Genomic DNA, 25,088 nt, shown 5'->3' with positions numbered 1-25,088 from the left:
TTGTACAAATATGCAATAAATATCACAGTTGGTAAATGAAATGGATATGGTTGAATGTTGAAATGGATTCGTTAAAGTAAATAAACCCCAAAACTATAGAGATATTAGACATTCTTTTGTTTCACAGGCACAATTTAAATTGTTATTTGGTATTTGCAGAAGGACGAAGTGTACCTGAATTTGGTGCTGGAGTATATTCCTGAAACTGTGTATAAAGTGGCACGTCATTACTCCAAAGATGAACAAACCATACCCATTAGTTTTATAAAGGTAAGCCGTCGACGGAAACGTTTCATTTATTTAGTTTTCTGGCCTTTCAAAGATATTAAGCGTTTTAAATATATAATGTATTAATACAGTTGACTGCAGAGCTTGCAGTGTTATTTTTAGCGGGTGATCGATAGCAGGTGTTTTTTGTTTCAGCTGTACATGTATCAGTTGTTCCGAAGCCTTGCGTACATCCATTCGCTGGGCATCTGTCACCGGGACATCAAGCCGCAGAATCTTCTTCTGGACCCGAAGACAGGTGTCCTGAAGCTCTGCGACTTCGGTTCTGCGAAGCACCTCGTCCGGGGCGAGCCTAACGTATCATACATATGCTCGCGCTACTACCGTGCGCCGGAACTTATTTTCGGCGCCATAGATTATACCACAAAAATTGGTGAGTTCATTATTAATTCGACATGAGATTTTAGTCTTGCTATAAATGGGTCAATCAATTTTTAATGTACCTGGTTGCCATGGTAATGTTTCCCGAGTTGAAAAGTGTAAACAAAGACGCCATTTATCCGACCTCAGACATTCAATGATGTGAAAACCTAGAAACTATTGCAAAATAATTAATCTGCTCAGTAAATCGATAAATTTATTAATTGAATAGATCAAAGTATTTTTGTCTATTTTATTATTTAGAAGACAGTTTATTCAATTATAAAAACAGTAACTACTTTTTAATTTTAAGGAAAGTACATAAAAAATCTCTTATTCATCCGCGCATTAATCGATTTTAAAAATGTAAATTTTTCCACCATCTCTAGAAATAACGTCAGACCGTCAAAGAAGATTTTTCAAATGAAAAATAAATATTGAATTGAATAAATTCTTATTCTTATTCTTGAAATCAAGTGAATTTTGGTGAAAAAAGTGATTAGACATGTAGTTAAAAGACACGAATTATAGATATTTGTTATTGATTCGATCCAGTGAGTGTTTATACAAGAATTTTGATGAAATCGGTTTGTTTACACTTTTAATAAATTGGAGGAAAAAATCGTAATTTACCTGAATCAAAACTTTCTATTGGATCCAACAACACAGACACAGATTATCTGACTTTTTATCACTTTTACCACAAGGTTTTGTATATATTTAAAAACAATATTACTTATTTTTGTGGTGAAATAGCGTCAGGATTTTTTTTTAATAAGTGCTTAACTGAAAAATTAAAAAATAAAATAAAAATGGACAACTTTTTGATAAATAATCAGGTACACAACGAGTAACACAAGCAAATAATTTTCACTGGAAAGTTTCGGCTAAATTTACTACAAATTTAATAACCTCAATAAAACATTGACGAATTTGTTTTACAAGGATATTTATAAGAACTTGTCTAACCACTGGCTGAAATATTTGGGATTCATTATGTGACCTTGTATACTAACTGCAGATGAAACTACCTTCTTTTGACATGGTCAGTGTGAAATGTTGGTATTGTAACATTCCAGATGTGTGGAGCGCGGGTTGTGTAGTTGCGGAACTGTTATTGGGGCAGCCGATCTTTCCCGGCGACTCTGGTGTCGACCAACTTGTGGAAATAATCAAGGTCAGCACCATCATCACCTATTTTAAGTTGGCAAAGCTTTTTGCCAATTTTCCCTTATTCACCATTGTTTTTCTAAATCTCGAGTTATTAGGTATTCTTCATTAATTTTCTGTATTTAGAATTTTACGTAAAATATTATATTATTATTTGTTTTCCCTCTTCAGGTTTTAGGTACTCCAACACGAGAACAAATCCGAGAGATGAATCCCAATTACACGGAATTCAAGTTTCCCCAGATCAAGAGCCATCCATGGGCGAAGGTGAGTTAAATGATCCAAAGCATTAAACATATTACACGACATGTTTGTAGTCTTTTAACAGTTTCGAAATCTTTATAAATGCATTAAGAAACTTTTATTAAAAGTTAGTTTAAAGGTAGTTTTTATTGTGTAGACTAGTTTGATATGATCATGACGTAAGTAGTTGCATGATATGATAGCTTAATATTTATCTATTTATGTATATGATTGCGCCGTCATTGCAGTACATGTTGGAGCGAATTAGCAAGCCCAAGACTGTCACTGACCACCAGCGACTCCGAGTAAGACACTGCTCTCAACTAAATGCCATCATTGCGTAAACAAATATTATTTGACTTACATCTCGCTAATTGGCAATGTTTTAATTCGACCAAAAGTCCAATGTCAACTTTTTTTACTTAGACTCGTAAAAATAATTTAGCCGCCTGCTGACATCTTGGAAGTTTTAGTAAGAAATTACTAAAGGCTGCACGTAGCGACTTGCATGTGCATGCATACGGCTTGTGCGAAAATTGGCGCAAAAACTGTATGGCGTCCAAAAGCCATTTGAGCCGTAAACTGTTTGGCCGTCTAAAGCTTTGGTTTCCTAGGATCAGCGGTGTGTGCTTTAACGCACATGCTTGCTTGTGCAAATTGGAATTTGCGCTAGTATGATTGAGCGTGTAGCCGAACCCTTACAGTCAGCAGCACCAATATCTGATACAACAAAGCGTTCATAAATATCTGCTACGACTATTTCTAGGGCCGGTAAGACGTGTCAGATATTTTTATACGCTCCGCTGTGGTAGATATTAATGCAGGTGACCTGTACATTCGAGTTCATAAACTTGTGAGCAAAAGTTAGATCAAAAATATCTGAACACGCTTCTACGCCGTTAACAATAGAGTCGTGTTCAGATATTTTTGATCGAATTTTTGCTCACAAGTTTATGAACTCGACTGTACCTAAACTTGTTCCTATGGTAGTCTGATATTTTTATAACTCTGGAATTTGTTTGAGTCAAGTATACTTTACACTTGATGTGTTCGTGTTTCACGTTGATGGAAAAAACATTTGACCAGTTTTCAAAATAATTAATTCAGCATAACAAGCAAAAGCAAATAATTAACTGTGAATGTATGCGTTGCCAATTTGCTTAATTGAAATTGCGGCTGCACTTTATCGCGTTTAAAAACTGTTATCAAGTCGGTAAAGTTGTTCTGTACAAGCATATTTAATTCGCATTTTATGGAAATGAAGGCATTTAGTGTCAGTTGCTATTTATGGCCTTTGGCATGATCTTGACGACATAGATTCACCACCCTAATCAGTTGAAGCTGTTTACTGCAATTGAGTGTTTGTTGGTGTTCAGTGTGCATTCGCCACGCTGAGTACATTCTTAATTAAGTTTATAACGATTTAATTTCTTCTAATAATAGCTCCAGATTTGCTAAACTACTTTATCCAATTTTTTTCAAGTATCCCCATATTCACGTTGAATTAAAAATCGTGTTTTTTTTAACCATTAACATAGCAAATTGCCATCCACTCTTATACCATTTGTTTTTTGTATTGCTAACATCGTTTTAGTGTGGCATTTAAACACTGGATTTTCTCATCCTTAAAGAATGTTAATTAAATGAATAGATGCATTTGCCTGTTAATGTAATAAACTATACTTAGTCAAAACAGCACAAAAAACATAATAATTAACATTTAATATGTTTTTATACGGAAATAACATATTTTAAAATTCCAGTTGGAAAGTTTATTATTTTGAATAGAGGTTCTGTTCTGAGAGTAGGCTTGTGGCCAAGCAGTGAACGTAGATACGCAGGAACTCATCGTGAATTCATTCATTTTAATTCTACAAAACATGAGGAAACTAAGTACAATCATAAAGAGAAAAACAGCGGTGTAAATGGCGATTGAAAAAATATTTCTGCTACAGTTTTAACCTGCTGGGGTTCAAAGTGATAATACTAGTACATATTGTTAGCAATAGAATTTATATCTTTTGAAAAAGGAATAAAGTGTAATTTTTTCTGTATCATTTAAATTAACAAAAAAATAAATTCAACTTTATTATGAGATAAGATTTAAATTTCGATGTCAATTTTTGTTGTATGAGTTTAAGGAGTTTAAGGTCAGGCGGATGGAGTCCGGTTTTATTTGTAAAATTGTAACACAGGAATAAAATATTTGCTATTTTCTTACTAAAAACTGTGACCTGAAAAGCGGGGAGTTCTAAAAAACCGCAAAACTGTCGTGACGTTGCTATTTTCTTTCTAAAAACTCCACCAGAAGCGAGGAGTTCCAAAATGCCCCAAAGCTGTCGTTATTAAACATAATAATATGGATAGCAATTTTGTCTCATTGGTACTGAAGCCATTTATGCATTTAGTTGTGTACGCTTGGGAAACTTAATTTTGGGTCTATAAACTATTTCGTATAGCTCGTTGTCATGGTAATGTCTCACGAGTTACTTATTCACTAAAACTTAGAAGTTGTGACAGTTTTACGGCAAATCCTTCATGGCTTATCTCCTAAGCGTGGTAATAGCATAGTAAAAGAGAACCATTATTCTTTCAAATAATGTTTCACTGATGCCTCCTGAGTTGCGGGACAAAAACATACACTTAAAAGTTGATTGACGCTTTTACATCCACAGATCTAGTGAATAAGGTTTTTCCATAATTTTTTGTCGGATAAGTTAGTGTTTATCTTGTTTTCTCAATTAGCTTCAGTAAGCTTGCGCAAACAACTATTAAACATTATTCATATTTATGCCAAAGCGGTATAAATTTGCTTCTGAGGCCGTATTGTATAACGCACTGACGTTGATCGCATTCACCATCTCTTTCTACCCTCGTCTTCTACCGTGTGACAGAATGAAGTGGTGCAAACGATTGATTTCAAGCGTGGCAGACAATAAGGCTTCTGGTTATGTAACCTGCGGTTGTTCCTTAGGTATTCCGGGCGTGCACGCCGCCGGACGCCATCTCATTGGTGTCGCGGCTGTTGGAGTACACACCGGGCGCGCGGCTGTCCCCGCTGCAGGCGTGCGCGCATTCCTTCTTCGACGAGCTGCGCGAGCCGGGTGCGCGGCTGCCCAACGGCCGCGCGCTGCCGCCGCTCTTCAACTTCACGGAGTACGAGCTCGGCATACAGCCCTCGCTGAATGACTTCCTCAAGCCGCGCGCCGCGCCGCCCGCGCCGGACGCGCCCGGCGCCTCCACTGCCCCGGATCACGCCCAAGACCACGACGCTCAAGGTAAGCGCGCACTTTGCTTCTCCAACTCACGCTTCTTGAGCTAGTACAAAACGGTTCACAAACGCTGGCCATGAATGGATTAAATAAGTGAATGAATGTATATGTGTGTTACCTATTTGAATGTACTCTCTTCTCTTCACACAAACTCTTCATACTCTTCATACTCTCTTCAAACTCTTCACACAAACATGAAATTGACATTTTTGTACAAAAATGTCTAAGTGACATTACTTACGTTCAATCCCTTCGTGCCGGCTCTTATGAATCGAACTTATACTACGTGGTACAATATGGAGTGCAACCCATTAGTCATAAAATTAATGATGAATTCAGGAATAAGCAACATTGTTTTGTATCATTGCAGGCGAGAACGCATCAGCGAGCGGGCCGAGCGGCGGGTCGCCGGGCGCGTCGTAGAGCCTCGGCCGCGCGCCTCTCGCCTCGACCCCTACACCTGCAGCTACGCGAAACCTCTAATTGCCGCGAACCCGCCGCCACGGTTCGTGCAATCTAGAACGTTCGGCCGTGCGGGACCGGGCGTCGGTCTCATTGCATTTAGTGCAGCGCGACCGGTCGGCGTCGCGACCTGATGCCGGCCAGCGTCGCGGCTATCATGGCTGTCGTCCGGGCCGTGTCTGCTGTGATGTTCCCGTGTAGGCGCGCGACGGCCGTGGACGGGCGGGCGGCCGACGGCGGGCGGCCGCACCGGGGTGGACACGGCCCCCGTCCTCACGCGAACCTCTCCGATACGGAATTTAGATTGAGAGTCATTCGTTTGCTAATTAGAGATAGTCCTTTTTATTGGCCATCGGGGAAAATTTTAAGCATAATAGGTGTTTTCGGCGAGTTATCGTGTGATACTGTAGTGTAATTGTCGATAAAGCTTGAGCTGTCGTAGTCGGTAAGAAGGGTAAATCCACTGTAGATTCTAAACCGTCGCAATGTGATTACTTTGTACTTTTGTAAGCTCAAATTGTCTCTTTATGTACATACCTTAAATACTGAGTTTAAAAGTAATATTTATCGGGTAAACGACAGATTATCATCTGGATAAATTGTTTTGTTTTATTTTCACTTGTTATTATTGTCTTGTCGCATCTTGAACGCCGATCCGCTTTTCCGTAGCCCGTATTGTATTCGGTGTGAGTTGTAGTCCGCATCCGCACAGACGAGGCGGCGTCCGCCGCTCGGTCGCCGACGCGGTCGCCCGACGCCGCCCCCGCGCCTCGTCCGTCTCCCGTCTCCCGCCGCCGTCGAGACAGCATGATACTTTATTAAGGAGCATAACCTTGCTTGAGCCGTGTAATCAGTAGGGCAGATATATTCTGTAGTGCATTAGTGTATTTATTGTTGGAACGTATCACTAACTCATAAAACTTACGAAGCGTATGCCTAGTGTTATTTCAACGATGAATCTTAGCAGATGGTACATTTTTCGCATTCATAGGGAGCATACTTGTAAATTTTTATAACTAGCATAAACTGATCTCTCGAGATAATGTATAATGTTAAATGATAACTCAGCATATTGTATTTGTAAAAACAATTCAGAGTATAATTTTTTTTTATATTTACTACATTATAGTTTTTTTTTCGGGCAAAATCTATGTAACAAGTTTTTTAATTGCGGTGTACCTTTTTATGTCTTATCCAATGCTGGGTAAATGTAATCTATTTAATAGCACTGTCGGTGTCCTAATGTAACGACATAGTTTTTCGATAATATTGTATTCTATATTCAATAAAAGATATTTCTATTATATAAAATTTGTCATTGAAAACACTATGGTTATTAGTAGTCATTTATGAAACGGTGTAAAAATAAAGCTATTTTCATTGTCATAGTTTTAAGTATGTATGCAAGTAATTTCGTTTTGCACTTCAATTTGGCATACAAACAAATTAGGCAAAGAAGGTATTAAATCTTCGAGCGTAGACTAACGGAATCTTTTATTCATGGTATAGGGTAGTGTCAACGCGTAACATCGGTGTGCCGGCTTGCGCGCGTCGGACCTTACGCATAGAGGCATATTGAACATAAGCAAGGTAGGTTTAAAATTATAGCGTGCTCGCGATCGGAATACTTTTATCTTCTGTAATTAAATTAAAAGCTTGCTTTGTAAGGGCGGCTCTGAGCTCTTTTTTTCAACATTTTCTTTTTCAAGTGCGCTTTGTTGTTAATGATATTTTTCTCTTTATTTTCGGGCGATGTAGAGGCAGCTCGAATCTATTTGCCAAACAGCCAATTGGCGCGTCATTGTTTAACCACGGGCAGGAACCTATCCATAGGTACGACATGGCGGTTCGTGGGAACCATTCTAGATGTATAAAACTGTTTTAAAAAACCATTTGCGAATTGAAAAAGTAACAAATGTAAAAATATTTTTAACTTTTACTTGTAATGAAATTTATGTGCTAGTAACATTTTTATTATTGTTTTAGCATGCTTAACCGTAACTTCCAAAATCATCCATTTTACCTTTGAACTCTGAAACAATGACTTTTAGCTATAAAATGGTATCTTAAGGGATGTATCATCGGCGATTCATCGCCACTTGGTGAGCGCTCGGCGCATCGATTTCAAATCACACCTAGTGGAGCTTAGTTGTCGTCAATAAGGCTATCGATTTGCTGACACCTTTATTATGTCGTGTAAATATATTATAATTATCTTTGTGGTATGACTCTTGAGTGCCGAGCATCGGATGCCGGGCGGCCGACGCGGCGCGGTCGCCGGTCCGACACGGACCCGGGACGTAGTTTAGATACGCATATTTTTATTAAGTCTTATCTAATATGGATTTTGTAATCGACGTTGCTTCTAAAGACCCTCTGTGTAAAAAGATTAAGACATACTAGTGACCTGAATGTATGAAAAATGATGTTTATTGAATTTATCCCACTGAATTCTCACTTTCACGTTTTGCGTGCACATTTACTATCTTTATGAGAATTTTCCGTATATAAACCGCATAGTTCGAAATGGGGTTATGACTTATAAATTATTAAAAGTAAAAGGACTTTTTATTATTACTATTATTGTAATATTAAATTTAATAGCGAGTGAAATTTGTATTTGTTTTTAATTTGTTTAACTGAAATTGAAATACATCGTAACACCCATATCGTTGTTAGTTATGAATGAAAATAACATAATTATAAAAGTAAATATTAAATGAATAGTATACATGTTTTTTTATTTTAGTTATAATATTCCTACTCCTCTTCCTGGCCAATGCTGGATAAACGGCAGAGTAATCATTAGAAAAAGATAAAAGATAGCGAGTCTACAGGTCTATGGTCTATTCCTGAAATGAAGATACTAAAATGACAGTCTGAGATGTCAAAAGTAAAAATAATCGAAATATCTCTAAAACTGACGCATTTTTATTAGACCTATTTTAACTTTTCTAGAATGTCCTAAGTGCCCTACATTTTAGTACATCACGGATCCGTTCATATCTTAATATTTTACGACATACATACATAGGTACATACAAAATCTTTCGGTGATAACCGGTTGCGGTACATCACTATTTATGAGACGCAAAAATAAAGACTTGGCTTAAAGGTCTCGTTACCAAGCCACAACCTCCAAAAAAAAAAAAGGTAACACATGAAACGTCATTTTAGTATCTCGAATTATGGGACAGACCATACAGCTTTTTGTTCTACAATATTTCTTGTCTATTCGTCGTCGTGAAACATACCGGGTGACACTCTTTCCCGGCCCGGATAACACCGACATGGAAATACCGGCCCTGTTTTTTGTGTACACGCCCATAGAAACTGACAGGAGCTTATATGGGCGTGTACACGGAAAACAGGATCGGTATTTCCATCCCGGTATTATCCGGGCCGGGAAAGAGTGTCAACCCATATATTTACCCGTCTATCTTTTCATATGAAATGAAAAGACCAGAGGCCGTATTGTCTAACGTTTCTGACGCTCGCGATCGCAATCAAATGACAGTTTTTGTATGCGAAATATGAGGCCGTATTGCCTAAGGGTGCCCCCATACGCAGTTGCTATGATAGTCGCTCGTTTGCAGCGATAAATCTGGTCACGTGTCCCCATTTTGAATTTCCCGCGACTCAAAAATGTAGCGTCAAGTCGCCGCGTCGAGCAGCAGCGACAAGATGGCTATCCATTTGATTAGCGTTAACCGACGGTTAAATGTGATGCCGTCTCCGTCTAATCGAACAAAACAAATAGAGACGGCATCACACCTAACCGCCAGTTAACACTAATCAATGGATGGTGAAACAGCCCCTTAATCTCATTTATTAGCAGCCGTGGTAGTGGTACAAATAAAAGACATTGGAGTTAATAAAAAAAAAAAACACTTTTTTGGCCGAAATGGAAGAGGTTTTTTTTTCAGCGACAGCTCAATATTTTCAGCTTTATCGCTAAATGTCACTAGATTTGACGTTGGAAACGAGCGTCGAGCGACTGCATGTGGCCTCACCTTATGGTTTCGCGTACAAAAACTGTCATTTGAGTCCTCAGGTTGAGTCACTTTTGTTGTGCTTTCATTTCACTCACTGACTGACTTTTCAGTATATGTATAAAGTACTCTGTGGACTGACTGACAGAATCGAGTCTTTCTGACAGACAAACGATTATACACAAAAATAAACATTATTTTATCATAAAAAATATATAAATGAGACAAAGAAAATGAAATACAACTGTTCATGAGAGTTTTTTTAATTTGCAAATTATTTTCATTATTAAATCAGAATATTATCGTTTTAAAGTAATATTATTGACGTGTATTTTCCGGAGGCGTATAACATTGCCGAATTTTCAAGTTTTGTTGATAATTTGTGATTGCAATCATGCACGAGGCCTATGAGGTGTCCCATCTCCTTAATCTTACGGTACAAATAGAAGCTATTGCTGCTTACGGTAAGCACTATTTTCTTTTGCCTCATCTCGTAATGTTGAAATGTTTTTTATAAGAAAAGAAAATAGTATTTTGCTGCTTTAGTGTTGTGTTCAGAGAAGTAAAGCTTTATACTAGTAGCTGTAAGAGCATCTAAACTATTATACACAGTTTACCATTAGCATGGAGTGTACATTCTTGTTAGGCAAGCCGGCAGTACAGGGTCTACAAATTTTTCAAATTGTGGCAAAACTGAATTTGGGCTTTTCTTCACACCCTCTGCCCCTGTATGTATAATTTACAAGTGACCCGCCCCAGCTTCACATAGGTGCAATTTGAAAAAATGGTCTCTAACCAAAGGCATTTCACATTATTCAGCTTCTTTTCCACCATATCACATGAACAAACATAAAAATTATCTAATGAATGAATTGCATACTGCAGACAGATGGCAGGAAGTGACTTTATTTTATATTATTCAAAAATATATCTGCATTACAATGTCCATGCACAGAATTAAGATTTAATATCAGTTTATTTTTAAAAAGGATTTTTGTTTTAGATGGCCACCTCATATTAGGGACACGACAAGGTCACCTAATGATGTATTCACTGTCCTCAAACAATGGTAACCAGAAATATGAACTCCAACTCCTGCAGTATTGTAAAGGCTTCAGTAAGAAACCCATTCAACAGATTGAAGTGATACCAGGTAATCATATTGGTTTATATTATAGCATTTAAATAGTGGACATTTTGGTGTAACTAAACTTATTGTTAGAGCTACCACATTGTGCAGGTTTACATAGACCTTGGACCTGATATTTCACCAACTCTGATAGTCAATTAGTTTAATGTCAAATTAGAAGAATTCATACTGAAATTTTTAAAAGGAAAATTTAATGAGGAAAATAAATATATATGATAATTTACACAATAATTTAATTAAAATAACAATTAAAAACAAGTTGCTTTGCTATCAGGAATTGCCACTAAACTATTCTAAACTATAAAGTGGATTGGTGATGCTCTATGGCCAATCTTGGGCGTTAACTAGGGTAGGGTTCCGAAAATCATGATAAAACTGAGTGACTTCCAAGTGATTTTTAAAAATAATTTCACAGTGAGCTGACTCATTACAAGCTTTTATTTAACTTGCCCTGTTAGTAGGTTATTCAGTTTGTTTTTATTTGTGTTTGTAACTTCTCCTTTTTGTTTATGATGTCTCAAAAACCAATTCATATACCTATTGATTTTTTTTACGATTTTGCAACTACCTCAGTTGTATTTTACATTAAGTATCCAATTTTTAGTTGTCTTCAAGATATTTTTTTTTTTTGTAATAGTTGTACAAAATGTGTTTTATTTAATATTTCAGAAGACAACCTGCTGCTATGTCTGACAGATAACATTCTGACGACACATGACATAAAAGGTGTTAATTTTCCACTAATGAAAACTTTCTCTCAAACTAAAGGGGCATCCTTATTTTCCATAGACAATAAGGTAAGGAATATGAGAAGTGTAAAATGTAACCAACCAATATAAAATTTCAATTTAGGTAATATTTTTGGCTTAAGTTGGTCTACGGTCCTCTTTATGGCTAGTATGACATGAACACAGAATACTAGTGTATCAGATAAAGACAGACATAACATTTTTTTACTTAATTTTTAATTCCAGTCACAAATGTCAATGACCGGTGAATCAAACTCAGTGGTCCGTCTCTGTGTTGCTGTCCGAAGAAAACTGCAATTGTATTATGGAAAGAATGGAGAGTTCAAGCAGCATCTATTTGATTTCAACATACCAGATGTACCAAAAGTTATGGCATGGGGTACTGAGTATATTTGTGTTGGCTTTAAAGCTGAATATACCTTGTATGATGTGAGTACAACATTTTTTGCTTTTGAAACAGATTGTTAAATAAAACAAGATAGTGGATCACTTAATGTTAAGTAAGTACCATCACCCAAGGTCTTCATCAACACTAGAGAATCGCAGAATGGCAGTTGTGCTGCCAGCCTAGAGGGTTAAAATAGAATACTGCATAATCTGCACTTTTTGTCAGGTGAGATTGGGGGCAATCAATACAGTTTTATGTAAAAAAGTACAAAAGGTAACACAGGTAAAAGCAAGTAGGTACCTTGTATAGATTGTAATAAGACTGAAGACCTTATTCACTTTCTTTTGGAATGTGATCAGAATAAGGACATCAGAGACAGGTATTTGGATGGTACGGGCTTGTTCAATGGAGGTGTAAATGTAATTCCAAGTCAACCACTTTCAGAAGAAGCAATGCTGATTTACAGGTTCATTAGACAGGCCTTTGCATCCAGAGACGTGGTTTGAGTTCAAGGGAGAGCATAATATCTGTAGTGTGGTGTATATAACTGAGGCTCCCCATGAGGCTGACATAGTCACATTTCGTGTACTAAAGCCTTGTTAAAAAGTATTTTAAAAAAAAGTCTCGAAGTTTGTTAGTTGTATTTTGTTTCTTTTTTTGTACCATAAAGAGCTTACATACATTCATAAAACTTGTGATACTAAAATATGTTAATAAATACCGTTAAAATTCCAGCTCTCATCAGGAAACCCGAAAGAGCTGTTCCCCACCAGCAGCTCTAGGTCTTTGGAACCGACAGTAGCAAAGTACTCGGAGACTTGTTTCATGCTTGGGCGTGATCTCACGTCAGTATTAGTCGAGGAAGCTAAAGAGATTGAGATTAGGCACACTGTTAAATGGCAAGCAGCGCCCATAGGTCTTGGTGAGATAACAATAAATAAGTTTTTGGTAAATAAATGGTATGGTGGTATGGTAAAAATTTCATTTTTAATATAAGCTTTTTTGCTGACTGTACTTTTCGTTGACTGTACTTGTATTGTCACCTAAACTACATTTGCATACGAAATTTCAAGTCCATGCCATTAACCATTGAAGAGTTCCGTCCTGCGGAGACGTTCCTGACCGGACTAACAGGATGTCACTACCAGATTATTATATTCTCACGCAATTAACATAAGTATACTAAATTTCAAGTAAATCCAACCAATGGAAGTTGGTCGAATTTAACTTGCAAGATTTGATTACAGACAGACAGACAGGACTTCGAACACAGTAAATCAATAAAAATCTATGGACCTACCACATACAGACAGTAGTTTTCCGTTCAAACATTTCTCTGATTCGGAATTCCGCATGGTGGCTTGTGCATTCAGAATTGAAATAAACGTAAAATAGTATTTTTGTGATGTATTTACGGAATTCCGAGTGTATGTGGCGGCCGTAACACCCCTGCCCTATTTTTACGTCGGGGGTTAAAAAACACTTTATTTTAGCATTTTCTTTATGCACCTTTTGTTACTTTTAGCCTCTGGTGGCTTTTACTAGTAATTTTACAACCCGATAATGGCCTTGTACCGTTGGCAGGCCTCCTACTAAGTGGACAGCCGACATCGCGAGTTGCGGGCGTTCTAAGAGGGAGGCAGCAAACGATGATGATCCTCGCTTCATAAATTTAAAAAAGAATGTTAGATTGTTGGTGTCAACTACCCAATTTAGTTATATATTATATTTAAAAATCAATGAGGTCTCGGTTCTTGTATCTTGTTAAGCTTTTTTTCTCATGTCTCCAGTTTGGGATGAACCATATCTCCTCGGGTTGATGCAAGACGACAACGTAGTGGTGCAAACGGTGGAGCCGCCGCTCTTTGTGCAAACTTTGCCTGAACTTAATAAAGCAAGACTGATGTACAGGTAAAAATAACGATTTTTCTGAAATTGTGATTGTGATTGTGTTTCTGTAATCGATTTATCGTTGCAAAATAATCAACTAAGGCAAAATTCTTGACTGGTACCTGAGGGTTTTGTCGGTGGCGTAGCGTAGGTATCAGACGCCCAGGGCGGAAGAAAATTTTACGGGCCTGTTGTTTAGGTTTTGACCTCTTCACCACCAGAGTCATTCAGTCGTGACAGCCAAATGGAATACCTCACACGCCACTGTCATCTATACATAACCAACATTCAACTCTAAATGAATCCTTCTGCAATGGAATTAAAAATCAAGTGGATTTGTCACTGGTTTTTCTGTGGCGTACAGAGCACGTCTCACTTCGTTTGTTTTGTGGCAGTGAAGAGGTTGAAAAACTACAGTACCAATGTCAATACATTATTGTACCATTCAGTTATAAAAAAGGGGATTCCCCGATTTCGTCACAGTATAAGTAGTCGAAAATGCTCATTCTAATCAGTCTGAATCGTGTAGGTGCGAAAAAATTGTGAAATAATTATATTATTATCTAGATATTATTAAGTATTATTCGTTATGGAATTTTGCCGCACTCTCAAGATAGCCGCCGGGGGCGGACCGCCCCCCCCCCTCCCCCACTACGCTACGCCACTGGGTTTTGTCGAACACTAGCGTAATCGTTTACCCCTAAAAAATAGGTTTCATGTACCTATGTAGGTACATATGAACCATGTGTATTGCGATATTCGGACAACTTATCAAAAAATACCTAGAGTAACATGGTAATGCCAAGGCTAATATCAAAAAGCTAGCTAGCTAAAATATACCATTGAATTTCTTGCCGGGTTTTTCTCCACAGAGATTTTTCCGAAACGGTGGTGGGTAGGTAGATTTTTTTTTCACATTCATGACTTGAATTATGCCTAACTTGAATTATAGCCTATATATTATATATATATATATATATATATATATATATATATATATATATATATACATATCATGGGACATTTGACACCAATTGACCTAGTCCCAAACTAAGCAAAGCTTGTACTATGGATACTAGGCAACGGATAAACATACTTATATAGCTAAATACATACTTAAATACATATATTAAACATCCAAGACCCGAGAACAAACATTTGGCCGGGATTCGAACCCAGGATCTCAAACTTCGTAGTCGAGTTTTAACTTTGACTTTGATGGGGCAGTTAGTTATTGTGACACTGTTCTGTACATGGACGGGTTTTGACTGACAGGATTAATCAACACCAAATGTTTTTGTTCCAGATGCAATCGCGGCTTGATATTCGCCGCATCAGTGGGGCAAGTCTGGTGCATCAGTTCCGTGGATATTAACAAGCAGATCCAACAACTGTTGAAAGACAAACAGTTCCAGATAGCTATCAATCTAACGGTAAGTATTTAGAAGCTTAGGAATGGGCATATAGCACTGAGGACAGACTGCCGTTGGGGCCGAAAAGTACTCGATTGGAGACCGCAGATCGGAAAGCGCAGCGTAGGACGTCCACCAACAAGATGAACGGAGCTGAGGCCGTATTGCTTAACGTTTCTGACGCTTGGAATCACCATCAAATGACAGCTTTTTTATGCGAAATCTGTCATTGTTGTGTCATAAACGTTAGGCAATACATACAACCAGAGGCCTCTGGTTAAAGCCGCGTGTTCAGGGCGCTTCAAACCGAAGCAACGAGACGAGAGGCCTATGTTCAACAATGGACATCCTACGGCTGATATGATTATGAATGGTCCCCACGAGTGACCATGGAATTCAAAATAGTTTATTATTAGAGAGCGGATTTCAAGTAGCGATTACAAGTTTAATATGGCTAAGACTAGTACAAGTAAGTATTATTTTTTATCAAAAAGGTGCGTAATAAATGTTATCTATTATGTTTGAGCTGTATAAAACTCCTTTAATTAGAATATGATATTTTTCTTTGCATATAGTTTGTTGCAGGAATATCATTTATTGAATTTAATCATCTATTAGATTGCATTGCGGTAAGTAATAAGATAACTGTAAGACCAATAAACAACATATATCTATTAGATAGATAGATAGATAGATAAAACGTTTATTTGTTACTGCAAACACACACAATCAAAATTACATAAATAAGAAGTCAAAGAAAGTCAAAACTTAAATGTAAACAAGCACTTTCAATGTTTCTGTGCGCCTCTGCAGAAGAATCCGGCAAGAAACTCAACGATATAAAACAGCAAATATTATGATATTCATCACAGTATTTAAACAACTTTATTTTAACACAGTAGGTTCGCTATTTAACCTAATCGCTATTTCAACTCCGTGATATATTTATTATACAGACTTTTATCTATAATTAGGTAGATCTTAGAAATAACACTGGTGTCAATAAAAATGGCCAAAAACAATAATAAAATACAAATGGCATGCAAAATTGGAAATGTACATTTACGTGTAGTCAGTGTAAAAACTCATGTAGGTACAATATAATGCACTTTTTGATCAACCAATCAAGCAACGGGTTATTCTTAAGTTTAGACTCAATAGATCGTTGCTGACGATCCTCTTCGTCATGGAGATTATGGATATTATTAGATTTTTAATGTACCCGTCCAAATACTAGAAACAATTTATGCCAAAAGTACCCCACACTGCTTCACGTCACGTCGTCGTGGCTTTGGTCGCAAGTTGCCAATTTTTGCCTTTCTTATTGCACCTTTATAAACGAAGATACCAAATCTGCCAAATTTCAAGTCTTTAGCCCCAATAATTTAGTAATGTGACTCATTCTGTCAGTCAGTTATGTTACTCTCCCATATGTACGCAAATGTACAGTCGATTGTAAAGATATCGACACGTTCAAAGTTACAAAAACATGTACACATCACTTTATGCACTTAACATTAAGATCTTGTATACATATTTTCGTAACTTGGCTTGGCTGTACCAGAGAATTGATTTCAGTACTTTTTTTATCGACTGGATGGGAAACGAGCATGTGGGTCTCCTAAGGTAAATCAAAAATAACATGGTGTAGGTGGTATATTGTAACTGCTTTGTTTCGACTACCTACGTAGGGAAATATGATAATTCAGTCTGGAATATTTTATAAGGAAATAAATTATTGTTATAGGGAATTCAGTTTTCCTGTTGGTCATTTAGTTTATTGTATGCTTACTAGCGAGCCAAAAATAACGCATTTTTCATAATGATTGAATGTACACTTTTAAATCAAAAACTAATTTCTAAATAGAGTGTTAGTGAGTGAGAGTGTGAATTTTTTGAGGGTAACGAGTAACGACAAAGAAAAATAATGTTAGAGTATTTAAAAAAGAGCATTCTGGTTGCCTCTTTAGATGCGTAACGATTTATAAATTAGCCAGTGTAAATGTAAATGATAATCTCATTGTTCAGCTTATCTGTATATCATCGCAGTTTGTATTTATTGAGGGACTTGTTATATCGGAACCTATTAATTAATGAATGACTCAAATGGAAGTTAATTTTTTTATCGCTACAAATATATTTTTAAACTCATACAATACCACTTTAGATTAGCATTTGTTAAGTTTGGTGCTACGCATAACAGTGGTTTGTTGTATAAAGTTATTTGGCACCTATATTAAAATGTTTCATAGTAAAATTAATAAAAAGCGGCAAGCTAAGATTATAATGCTTATGAATGTAAGTTAAAATTTCCGTTCTATGTAAAAAAAGTTAGGCAAATATTTAAAGAAAGATTAAAGTAAGATTCATGCATGATTTTTCTCGTTGTTCATGATTACTTTTAGTTTCGTGTAGAATTGTTTTACTGTTCTTTATCGTGTATTATTAATTAGGAATGTTTATATCTTAAACTAAACAATCCAAAATCAAAAATAATGGCTGACAAACTTTCTATATTTGCTTTTAATCGAAACCGTCGCAAGGGAACTATTGCCTTAATGATGCACGTAAGTATTTTGGCAAGCGATAATAATATCTCGAATATAATATGAATATAAGTAGTCTGTGTATATTTGTAATATACGTATATGCAATTATTTAGGTAGGAAATAATTCTGGCCAGTGCATTTAACGATAGTTTTTTTTATTATACTAAGGGGTGTTTCACCGTATACACTCGTACCGTCGTAGCAAATTGACTTATGACTTATGTTAACGTTTGATTAGTGTTAACTGGCGGTTAGGTGTGATGCCGTCTCTATTTGTTTTGTTTGAATAGACGGAGACGGCATCACATTTAACCGTCGGTTAACGCTAATCAATGGATGGTGAAACAGCCCCTAAACCACAGAACAGTCAGTATTATCATATCATCACCAAGGTTCTGAATAATATATAAATAAAAACTACTATTGTTATAAGCATTCTCGGGACTGTATAGGTACAACGTTCCATAGCTAAGCACAGACTTCTCCTCAGAATGAGATGGAAAGCGTGGGCTGTACTGGTCAAAGCTTGTCAGTTATATTTGACCAACTTCCAGTGGTCAGATTGACTTGAAATTTGGCATACTTATGTAAATCTGGTGACTACAATAATCTGGCTGTGACATTCTAGTAGTCCCACCAGGATTGTCTCCACAGGACGGAACTCCTCAAAGGGTTGATGGTATCAACTTGAAATTAGGTACGGAAATGTAGTTTGGATGACAATGCAAGTACAATCAACAAATAAGTCTAGTCAGCAAAAAAACTTAGATTAAAAATTATTTTTTTAACAAAAGCTTATTCTCCTTTACACAGAATTTAAACGACTGCCCGCCTGAAGACAAGAAGCAGAGGATAAATTCTATTAAAATGCTCCTCGCCCTAGAGTTATTCGACAATAAGCAATATGCCCAGGCTATGGACGAGTTCGGAAAACTAAACACTGATCCTGCTGATGTCATCAAGTTATTTCCCGAACTAGATAATAAACCAGGCGGGAAGAATGGGAAATTGAAGGCTGAGGATTTAGAGAAGGCGTTGAATGCTTTGGTGAAGTATTTACTTGAGTTGAGGTCGAGGAAAAGCAGTGCTTCGGAGGCGAGTGGCAGTCAGGATGACCCGAGCCAGAGGAACGTCATGCAGCAACTTGAATTGATTGATATTACGCTGCTGAAATGCTATTTACAGGTAAGCAAAGTAGTTCGGCAGATTAAGTGTCCTAGTTTAGTATCGACATTTTGCTTAAATATTACGGTTTTTTTACATTATTATAGATTTTTTCATTGAGTATTTATTCTTCTTTTGTGATTTCTAGATATAAGCTTGGTATCTTTTGTTTTCAATAATGGACGCGAAACGCCCCAGCTCGTTGTAAACAAACAAGCAAAAATTCCGACTGTGTGAGATATTAAAGAACCTAAAACATTTAGTTATCAATGCAAGGTTTATATCGCGGACCATCAAGCTATTCAAAGAAACGGGATTTCATTTGTTAAAAATTTAATCTGCTCAACCCTGTACATACATTGCAAGTTAAATACAAGCTTTAAAAAAAAAAAGAAAAAAAAACTTTATTCCACAGTTAGTACAAGTAAATATTGTGTTGTAAAAAAGGAAACTACTCAGGATTCGTCGGATCGGGGTGTAGCCCTACTACCGTGATCACTCATATTAAATATAATGACCCGGATAACTCACGTCTTAAATCGAGTTTAGCTCGACATGTTTCGGGCTAATCCGTAGCCCGAAGGTCCGGGTCCGTATCCGTAGGGGCTACGGATTAGCCCGAAACATGTCGAGCTAAACTCGATTTAAGACGTGAGTTATCCGGTCATTATGTTTAATAAGAATATAATAAAAATTACTCAAGTGCGAGTCGGACTCGTACATGAGGGTAAGAACCCTATATAAGTTTTTTTTTTGCTGACTGTACTTCTTTATGCCCTGGTTACCAAAGTACTCGTCAAGACGACAAACGAGTCCAAACTCGATGCGGTCGTGTCGTTTATCACAGAGTTCCTATGGTCAACCGCTAGCTTTATCATCAGATCAATTCCATGTTATAATAATATTAATATTGCATTGTCATCTGACATAGCTGGAAAAATATGCAAATTGAAGTGGCAATGGGCAGGCCACATCGCTCGAAGAACAGATAACCGTTGGGGGAGAAAAGTCCTCGAGTGGCGACCACGAACCGGAAGACGAAGCGTTGGCAGGCCTCCCACCAGGTGGACTGACGACATCGTGAGAGTAGCGGGAAACCGGTGGATGCAAGTGGCAAGTTGTCGTTCATTGTGGCGTTCTAAGGGGGAGGCCTTTGTCCAGCAGTGGACGTCTTCGGGCTGATGATGATGATGATGATTGTCATCGGATTTATACATGCGTGTAAAATTTCAGCTCAATCGGTTGAAGATATCCACTTCAAATTTTAGTTGAAAGATTCCACCCGAGCAAACATAGTTACATATAAATATAATCATTTGTTAAAAATTTAATTTTTATTACAAGCTTTTTTGGCCGAATGTTTTTTTTGTTGTCTGTACTTGCGTTGTCGTCTAAACTACATATTCTACCAAATTTCAAGTTGGTACTATTAACTATTGAGGAGTTCCCTCCTACAGAGACGATCCTGGCCGGACCACCAAGATGTCACTACCAGATTATTGTATTGTCACCAAATTTACATAAGTATGCCAAATTTCAAGTCGATTGGACCACTGGAAGTGGGTCAAATTTAGCTTCCAAGATTTGACTCAAACAAACAATAAATAAACAAACAGGGCAAGCTAAAGAAAAGCTTCTAAAATATCGCCGAAATGTAAGCACTTGTGCAAGTATTTCGAATAAAAAACAATTTGAATTCTCATCCTCTTTGGTTCTGGCTATTTGCTTCTGAAAACATTGCCCGCAAAGCGCCGCGCGCGGCTCAAAAAAAAAGCTGTCAGCGCGGTTCATTCGCGGGAAATTGGGCGGACTTCGCATGTTGAGTAATTAAATAATAAGAAGCTCGACTAGTGTGAATAAATTTTGTAACTGTATTATAAACCTTGTAAATAGTGTTAATGTATGTATGTATGTATGTAAACTCTTTATTGTACAAAAGAAAATAAACAAAACACAATTGACAAACTTTAAGATACTTGTACAAAGGCGGACTTATTCCTTTAAGGGATCTCTACCAGTCAACCTTTGAGTAGATGAGAGGAGCAATCAGTTAGGGTCCGACAAAGAGTGAGTTTAAGAGTGAAAAAAATAATAATTGTGGAAGCTACTATACAGTCTTTTAAACAATATAATACATAAACTATAATATAAATAAATCAATAAACTACTAATATAGTATATACTATATATATGTTTAATATATTATATATATATTATATATAATATATTATATTATATATATATATATAATATAAGTGTAAGTTTCTTTGAAATAAATAAATACAATAATAATGTGTGTGTATATATAACCATAATACATATTATACATGCGAATATAAAACAAAGGAAATGTCCTCAAATGTTTAAGGGGAAGGTGTAAGCCACATCCTTCTCAAGCCCTCCCTGATGGAGGTCGGTAAGCGATTCCACAGCCTAGCAGCTTGCACTGTAAAGAGATTAGAGTATGTTTTGGAAGAGGTAGAAGGAACGCTAAAAGGAGATTGGTACTCGATCGTAACCGATACTGACTGCCAGCAGCCAAGTAGCTGAAACGCCGGAAAGGTATAAGGGAGCAGGAGGATTTAAAAGAGTGTTTAAAAGTAATGACAGAACGTGGATGTTCCTACGATCCCTTATAGGCAACCATTTCAGCTGTACCCTGAAATTAGACACGTGGTCGTACTTGCTGAGTCAAAAAATGTATCGTATACATACATTCTGAAGGCGGTCAAGCTTGTCAAGCAGCCCCTCACTCAGATCCAGAATAGCCAATATCACCATAGTCAAGCAACGGAAGCAAAAGAGACTGAGCCAGAGTAATTTTTCGTTTGAAGAGGTAGAAAGTTTTGCAAGCGCCTGAGCGAGTGTAGCGAGCAAAAAGTTTTACGACTGGCATCAGTCACTTGGGCGACCAAGAAAGCGTTTGGTCATTATGATCCCCAGATTTCTGACGGTAGACGAGAAAGGAATAATTGTACCATCAAAATACAAGTAAATAGTGTTAAATACTTAGTATGTTTTTTTTAGTGTAAAAAACAATAAGTAATCATAGTGATTAATACGGTGTGGATTTGGCGAGCGCTTTATCAAAGTTGGCTTCATTGAGGTTTGTGGTTCATAAATGTTTTATTAATTTTGCAACAAAAACGAAACCACACAATCAGACAGTCACTACGATTATCGAAGCTTTTATAAAACATCATTAAAATCGGCAAACTCAAAGGTAATATTCAAACGACATAGCTACCCTAATAGATAATAACGCCTAGCAACCAAAAAACGTTGAAAAAACAATTTCTTGTATGACGACTATTGACGACCCCCTTTAATTTGTAACTTTTTTTTTAGTATTTGTTGTTGTAGCGGCCACAGTAATACATAATCTGTAAAATTTAGTGTCTAACTTTTACGGCTTCAGAGTTATAGCTCTGTGACAGACAGACAGACGGACGGACAGAGAGGCAGACAGACAGCGGAGTCTCAGTAATAGGGTCCCGTTGGCACCCTTTGGGTACGGAACCCTAAAAATGATCTCTCTCTGATTTTTTCTTAGTCTTCTAACTTTACTTACGATCACCCACAATCACAATGAAATTGTAGATACTATACTAATAATTGCGTATTAAAAAACCCGATCGTTAGAAAACCCAGTTAGCCTTATCTCCTGATTCATGATTTGTCATTGTTTTAAGTTGTGATTCATTTTGTTTATAGATAAACGACGCTCTGATAGCGCCGCTGCTCCGTTTGAACAACTGTCGCCTCGAGGAAGCGGAGAAGATTCTTGTAGCTCACGGCAAACATAGCGAACTGGTTATTTTATACCAGACGAAAGGGCAGCACTTGAAAGCGCTACAGTTGCTCAAGGAACAGGCAAAGCAACCTGATTCGAGCCTTAAGGGATATAACATGACAAGAAGTATTTGCAGCAGCTTGGTACAACTTTTTCTTTTGAATTTTGACCGAGAAATATTTTTGACATTTTAAAGTAGTGTAGTGTTTGTAAAGTGAATATTTCCTACAAATGAGAGGCGGTGATATATTGATATGCCAGAAAACATTATTTTATTTATATTTAACTGTTGCTAGCGACGAATTCGTTTATCGATATAAAAGATATCCTATATTTCTTCTGGTCTTCTAATATAATTTCATGGCAATCGGTCAGTTGTAACTTATTTTTATATTTGAAGGGTCCACGGAAAGAACATGCCTACCTAGTCACCTTTTTTTTAAATTGATATTTTAATCTCAAAATGTAGAGCTCGCAAAGTACTATGATTTACCATTGAATTAAATAATCTGGAAATAATATAAAATTTATATCTTTTTACTTTAAAATAAATGGTAACCATGGTAATTGTTCGTGATGTGTGGCTAGACACGTTCTTTCTGTGGTTCATTTATAATATTAAGTATGGATAGAGAACCAATTATTCTATTATTATTTGATGATAGGTTTGGGTTTGATACTAATTATTGTTGTTTAATTTCAGGAGCTGAGCATGTTAACCTAATATTCAAATTCTCAGACTGGATCATAAGAGATTATCCCGAAGAAGGCCTAAAAATATTTACCGAGGATAAAATCGAAGTAGAAACACTACCCCGTCCGAAAGTACTAGACTTCTTTCTAAGGGAACATGAAACTTTAGTAGTCCCGTATCTCGAACATGTTATACATACATGGAACGATACTAGTTCAATATTCCACGATGCCTTAATCAGTATGTACAGAGGAAAAAATAACAGATAAAAAACCTGCTAATATGACTGAGGAAGAATTACAGCATACGAAGGCGAAACTTCTAGCGTTTCTTGAGAAATCTTCAAGTTATACTCCAGAGAGGGTTATATTGCATTTTCCAAGTGACAGCTTGTTTGAAGAGAGAGCGGTCATACTGGAAAAGCTTGGGAGGCATGAGCAGGCGCTTGCTATTTATGTGCAGATTCTAGGTAAGTGCAGGTGAGGTAAATAATATTTTGCCATCGTTTTTTGTCGGAAAAGTTCGTACAGTACGATTACGTGGAGTTAACACTTGACAGATGGGCGTGCCTTCAGTCGATTTTCAACTTTGAGGCCTCTTGGCCGGTTTTTTACCCACTGCCTTTTGCAAGGCATGCTGCATAATATTTAACAATATGGGTAATAAGTTTTTGGTAAAAATTTAATTTTTAATGCAAGTTTTTTTTGCTGACTGTACTTTTTGTTGACTGTAGGTACTTCTCTTGTCACCCAAACTACATTTGCATATCAAATTTCAAGTCGATGCCATTAACCGTTGAAGAGTTCTGTCCTGTGGAGATGATCCTGGCCGGATTACCAGGATGTCATTATCAGATTATTATATTATCACGCAATTCACATAAGTATACCAAATTTCAAGTCAATCCAAACTACTGGAAGTTGGTCGACTTTAACTTGCAAGATTTGATTACAGACAGACAGACAACGCGACAGGTGAAACTAAATAAAAGCTTGTAAAACAGGTACAGATGTAGTAATTACATAATCGTATTTACTTATCGTACTTTATCAATAGGGATGTCCCAATTTTTGACAACATATAATAAATCGAAAACCATTCGGAGAAATAGGCTTTGTGAAGCGTTTTCAGAAATCAGATTCCAAAAATGTGATAAACTGAATTAATTAAACAAAATTTAAGTAATGACCCTCATTTGACCCCTGCAGTGTCTCGTCACGAAGGCAGTTATAAAGCAGGTCTACACTCTTAAGCAAATTGACAGTTTGAAATGTTGCTGTCCTGCTTATAATAGCAAATAGTGACAAAGATAGAACTTTAATCACATGATGGGTGCGCATAAACAGCTTTAAACAGTTGTCATTTATCGTAAAGTCCGAAATGTATACGAGTATTTCCAATGTATTTTTACAATTGAAATATAAATTACTACGTTACAAGTAAATACAGAAGAATTAAATATCAGATTTTAATAAAGATATCTATTTATTATCACACCATTAAAACAAACGT

The 25,088-nt window shown here is 36.8% G+C and overlaps 2 protein-coding genes across 8 annotated transcripts in view; both read left to right on the top strand.

Annotated features, from left to right (window-relative positions):
* Window positions 1-8,524, top strand: part of LOC141429683 (glycogen synthase kinase-3 beta-like) — a 48,816-nt gene extending 40,292 nt beyond the window's left edge. For all 7 annotated transcript variants that reach the window (XM_074090118.1, XM_074090120.1, XM_074090117.1 and 4 more), the window contains 6 exons: window positions 160-270; window positions 424-661; window positions 1,728-1,825; window positions 1,990-2,085; window positions 5,036-5,339; window positions 5,704-8,524. In XM_074090118.1, coding sequence (XP_073946219.1) covers window positions 160-270; window positions 424-661; window positions 1,728-1,825; window positions 1,990-2,085; window positions 5,036-5,339; window positions 5,704-5,756 — 900 coding nt within the window. In that variant the 3' untranslated portion in view covers window positions 5,757-8,524. The remainder of the gene's footprint in view (window positions 1-159; window positions 271-423; window positions 662-1,727; window positions 1,826-1,989; window positions 2,086-5,035; window positions 5,340-5,703) is intronic.
* Window positions 8,525-9,918: 1,394 nt separating this feature from the next.
* The window catches only part of Vps39 (vacuolar protein sorting 39), a 21,711-nt gene continuing 6,541 nt past the window's right edge, over window positions 9,919-25,088 (top strand). Inside the window, 12 exon segments of the mRNA XM_074090481.1 lie at window positions 9,919-10,251; window positions 10,791-10,940; window positions 11,607-11,734; window positions 11,912-12,115; window positions 12,810-12,996; window positions 13,865-13,985; window positions 15,271-15,397; window positions 18,739-19,110; window positions 22,804-22,996; window positions 22,999-23,025; window positions 23,586-23,824; window positions 23,826-24,045. Of these exon segments, the coding sequence (XP_073946582.1) occupies window positions 10,182-10,251; window positions 10,791-10,940; window positions 11,607-11,734; window positions 11,912-12,115; window positions 12,810-12,996; window positions 13,865-13,985; window positions 15,271-15,397; window positions 18,739-19,110; window positions 22,804-22,996; window positions 22,999-23,025; window positions 23,586-23,824; window positions 23,826-24,045 (2,038 nt within the window). The 5' untranslated portion in view covers window positions 9,919-10,181.

Source organism: Choristoneura fumiferana, chromosome 7 (assembly GCF_025370935.1).
Source record: "Choristoneura fumiferana chromosome 7, NRCan_CFum_1, whole genome shotgun sequence".
Classification (NCBI taxonomy): Eukaryota; Metazoa; Arthropoda; class Insecta; order Lepidoptera; family Tortricidae; genus Choristoneura; species Choristoneura fumiferana.
Note: the sequence above shows the minus strand (reverse complement) of the source record. Positions and strands in the feature narration are given on the sequence as shown.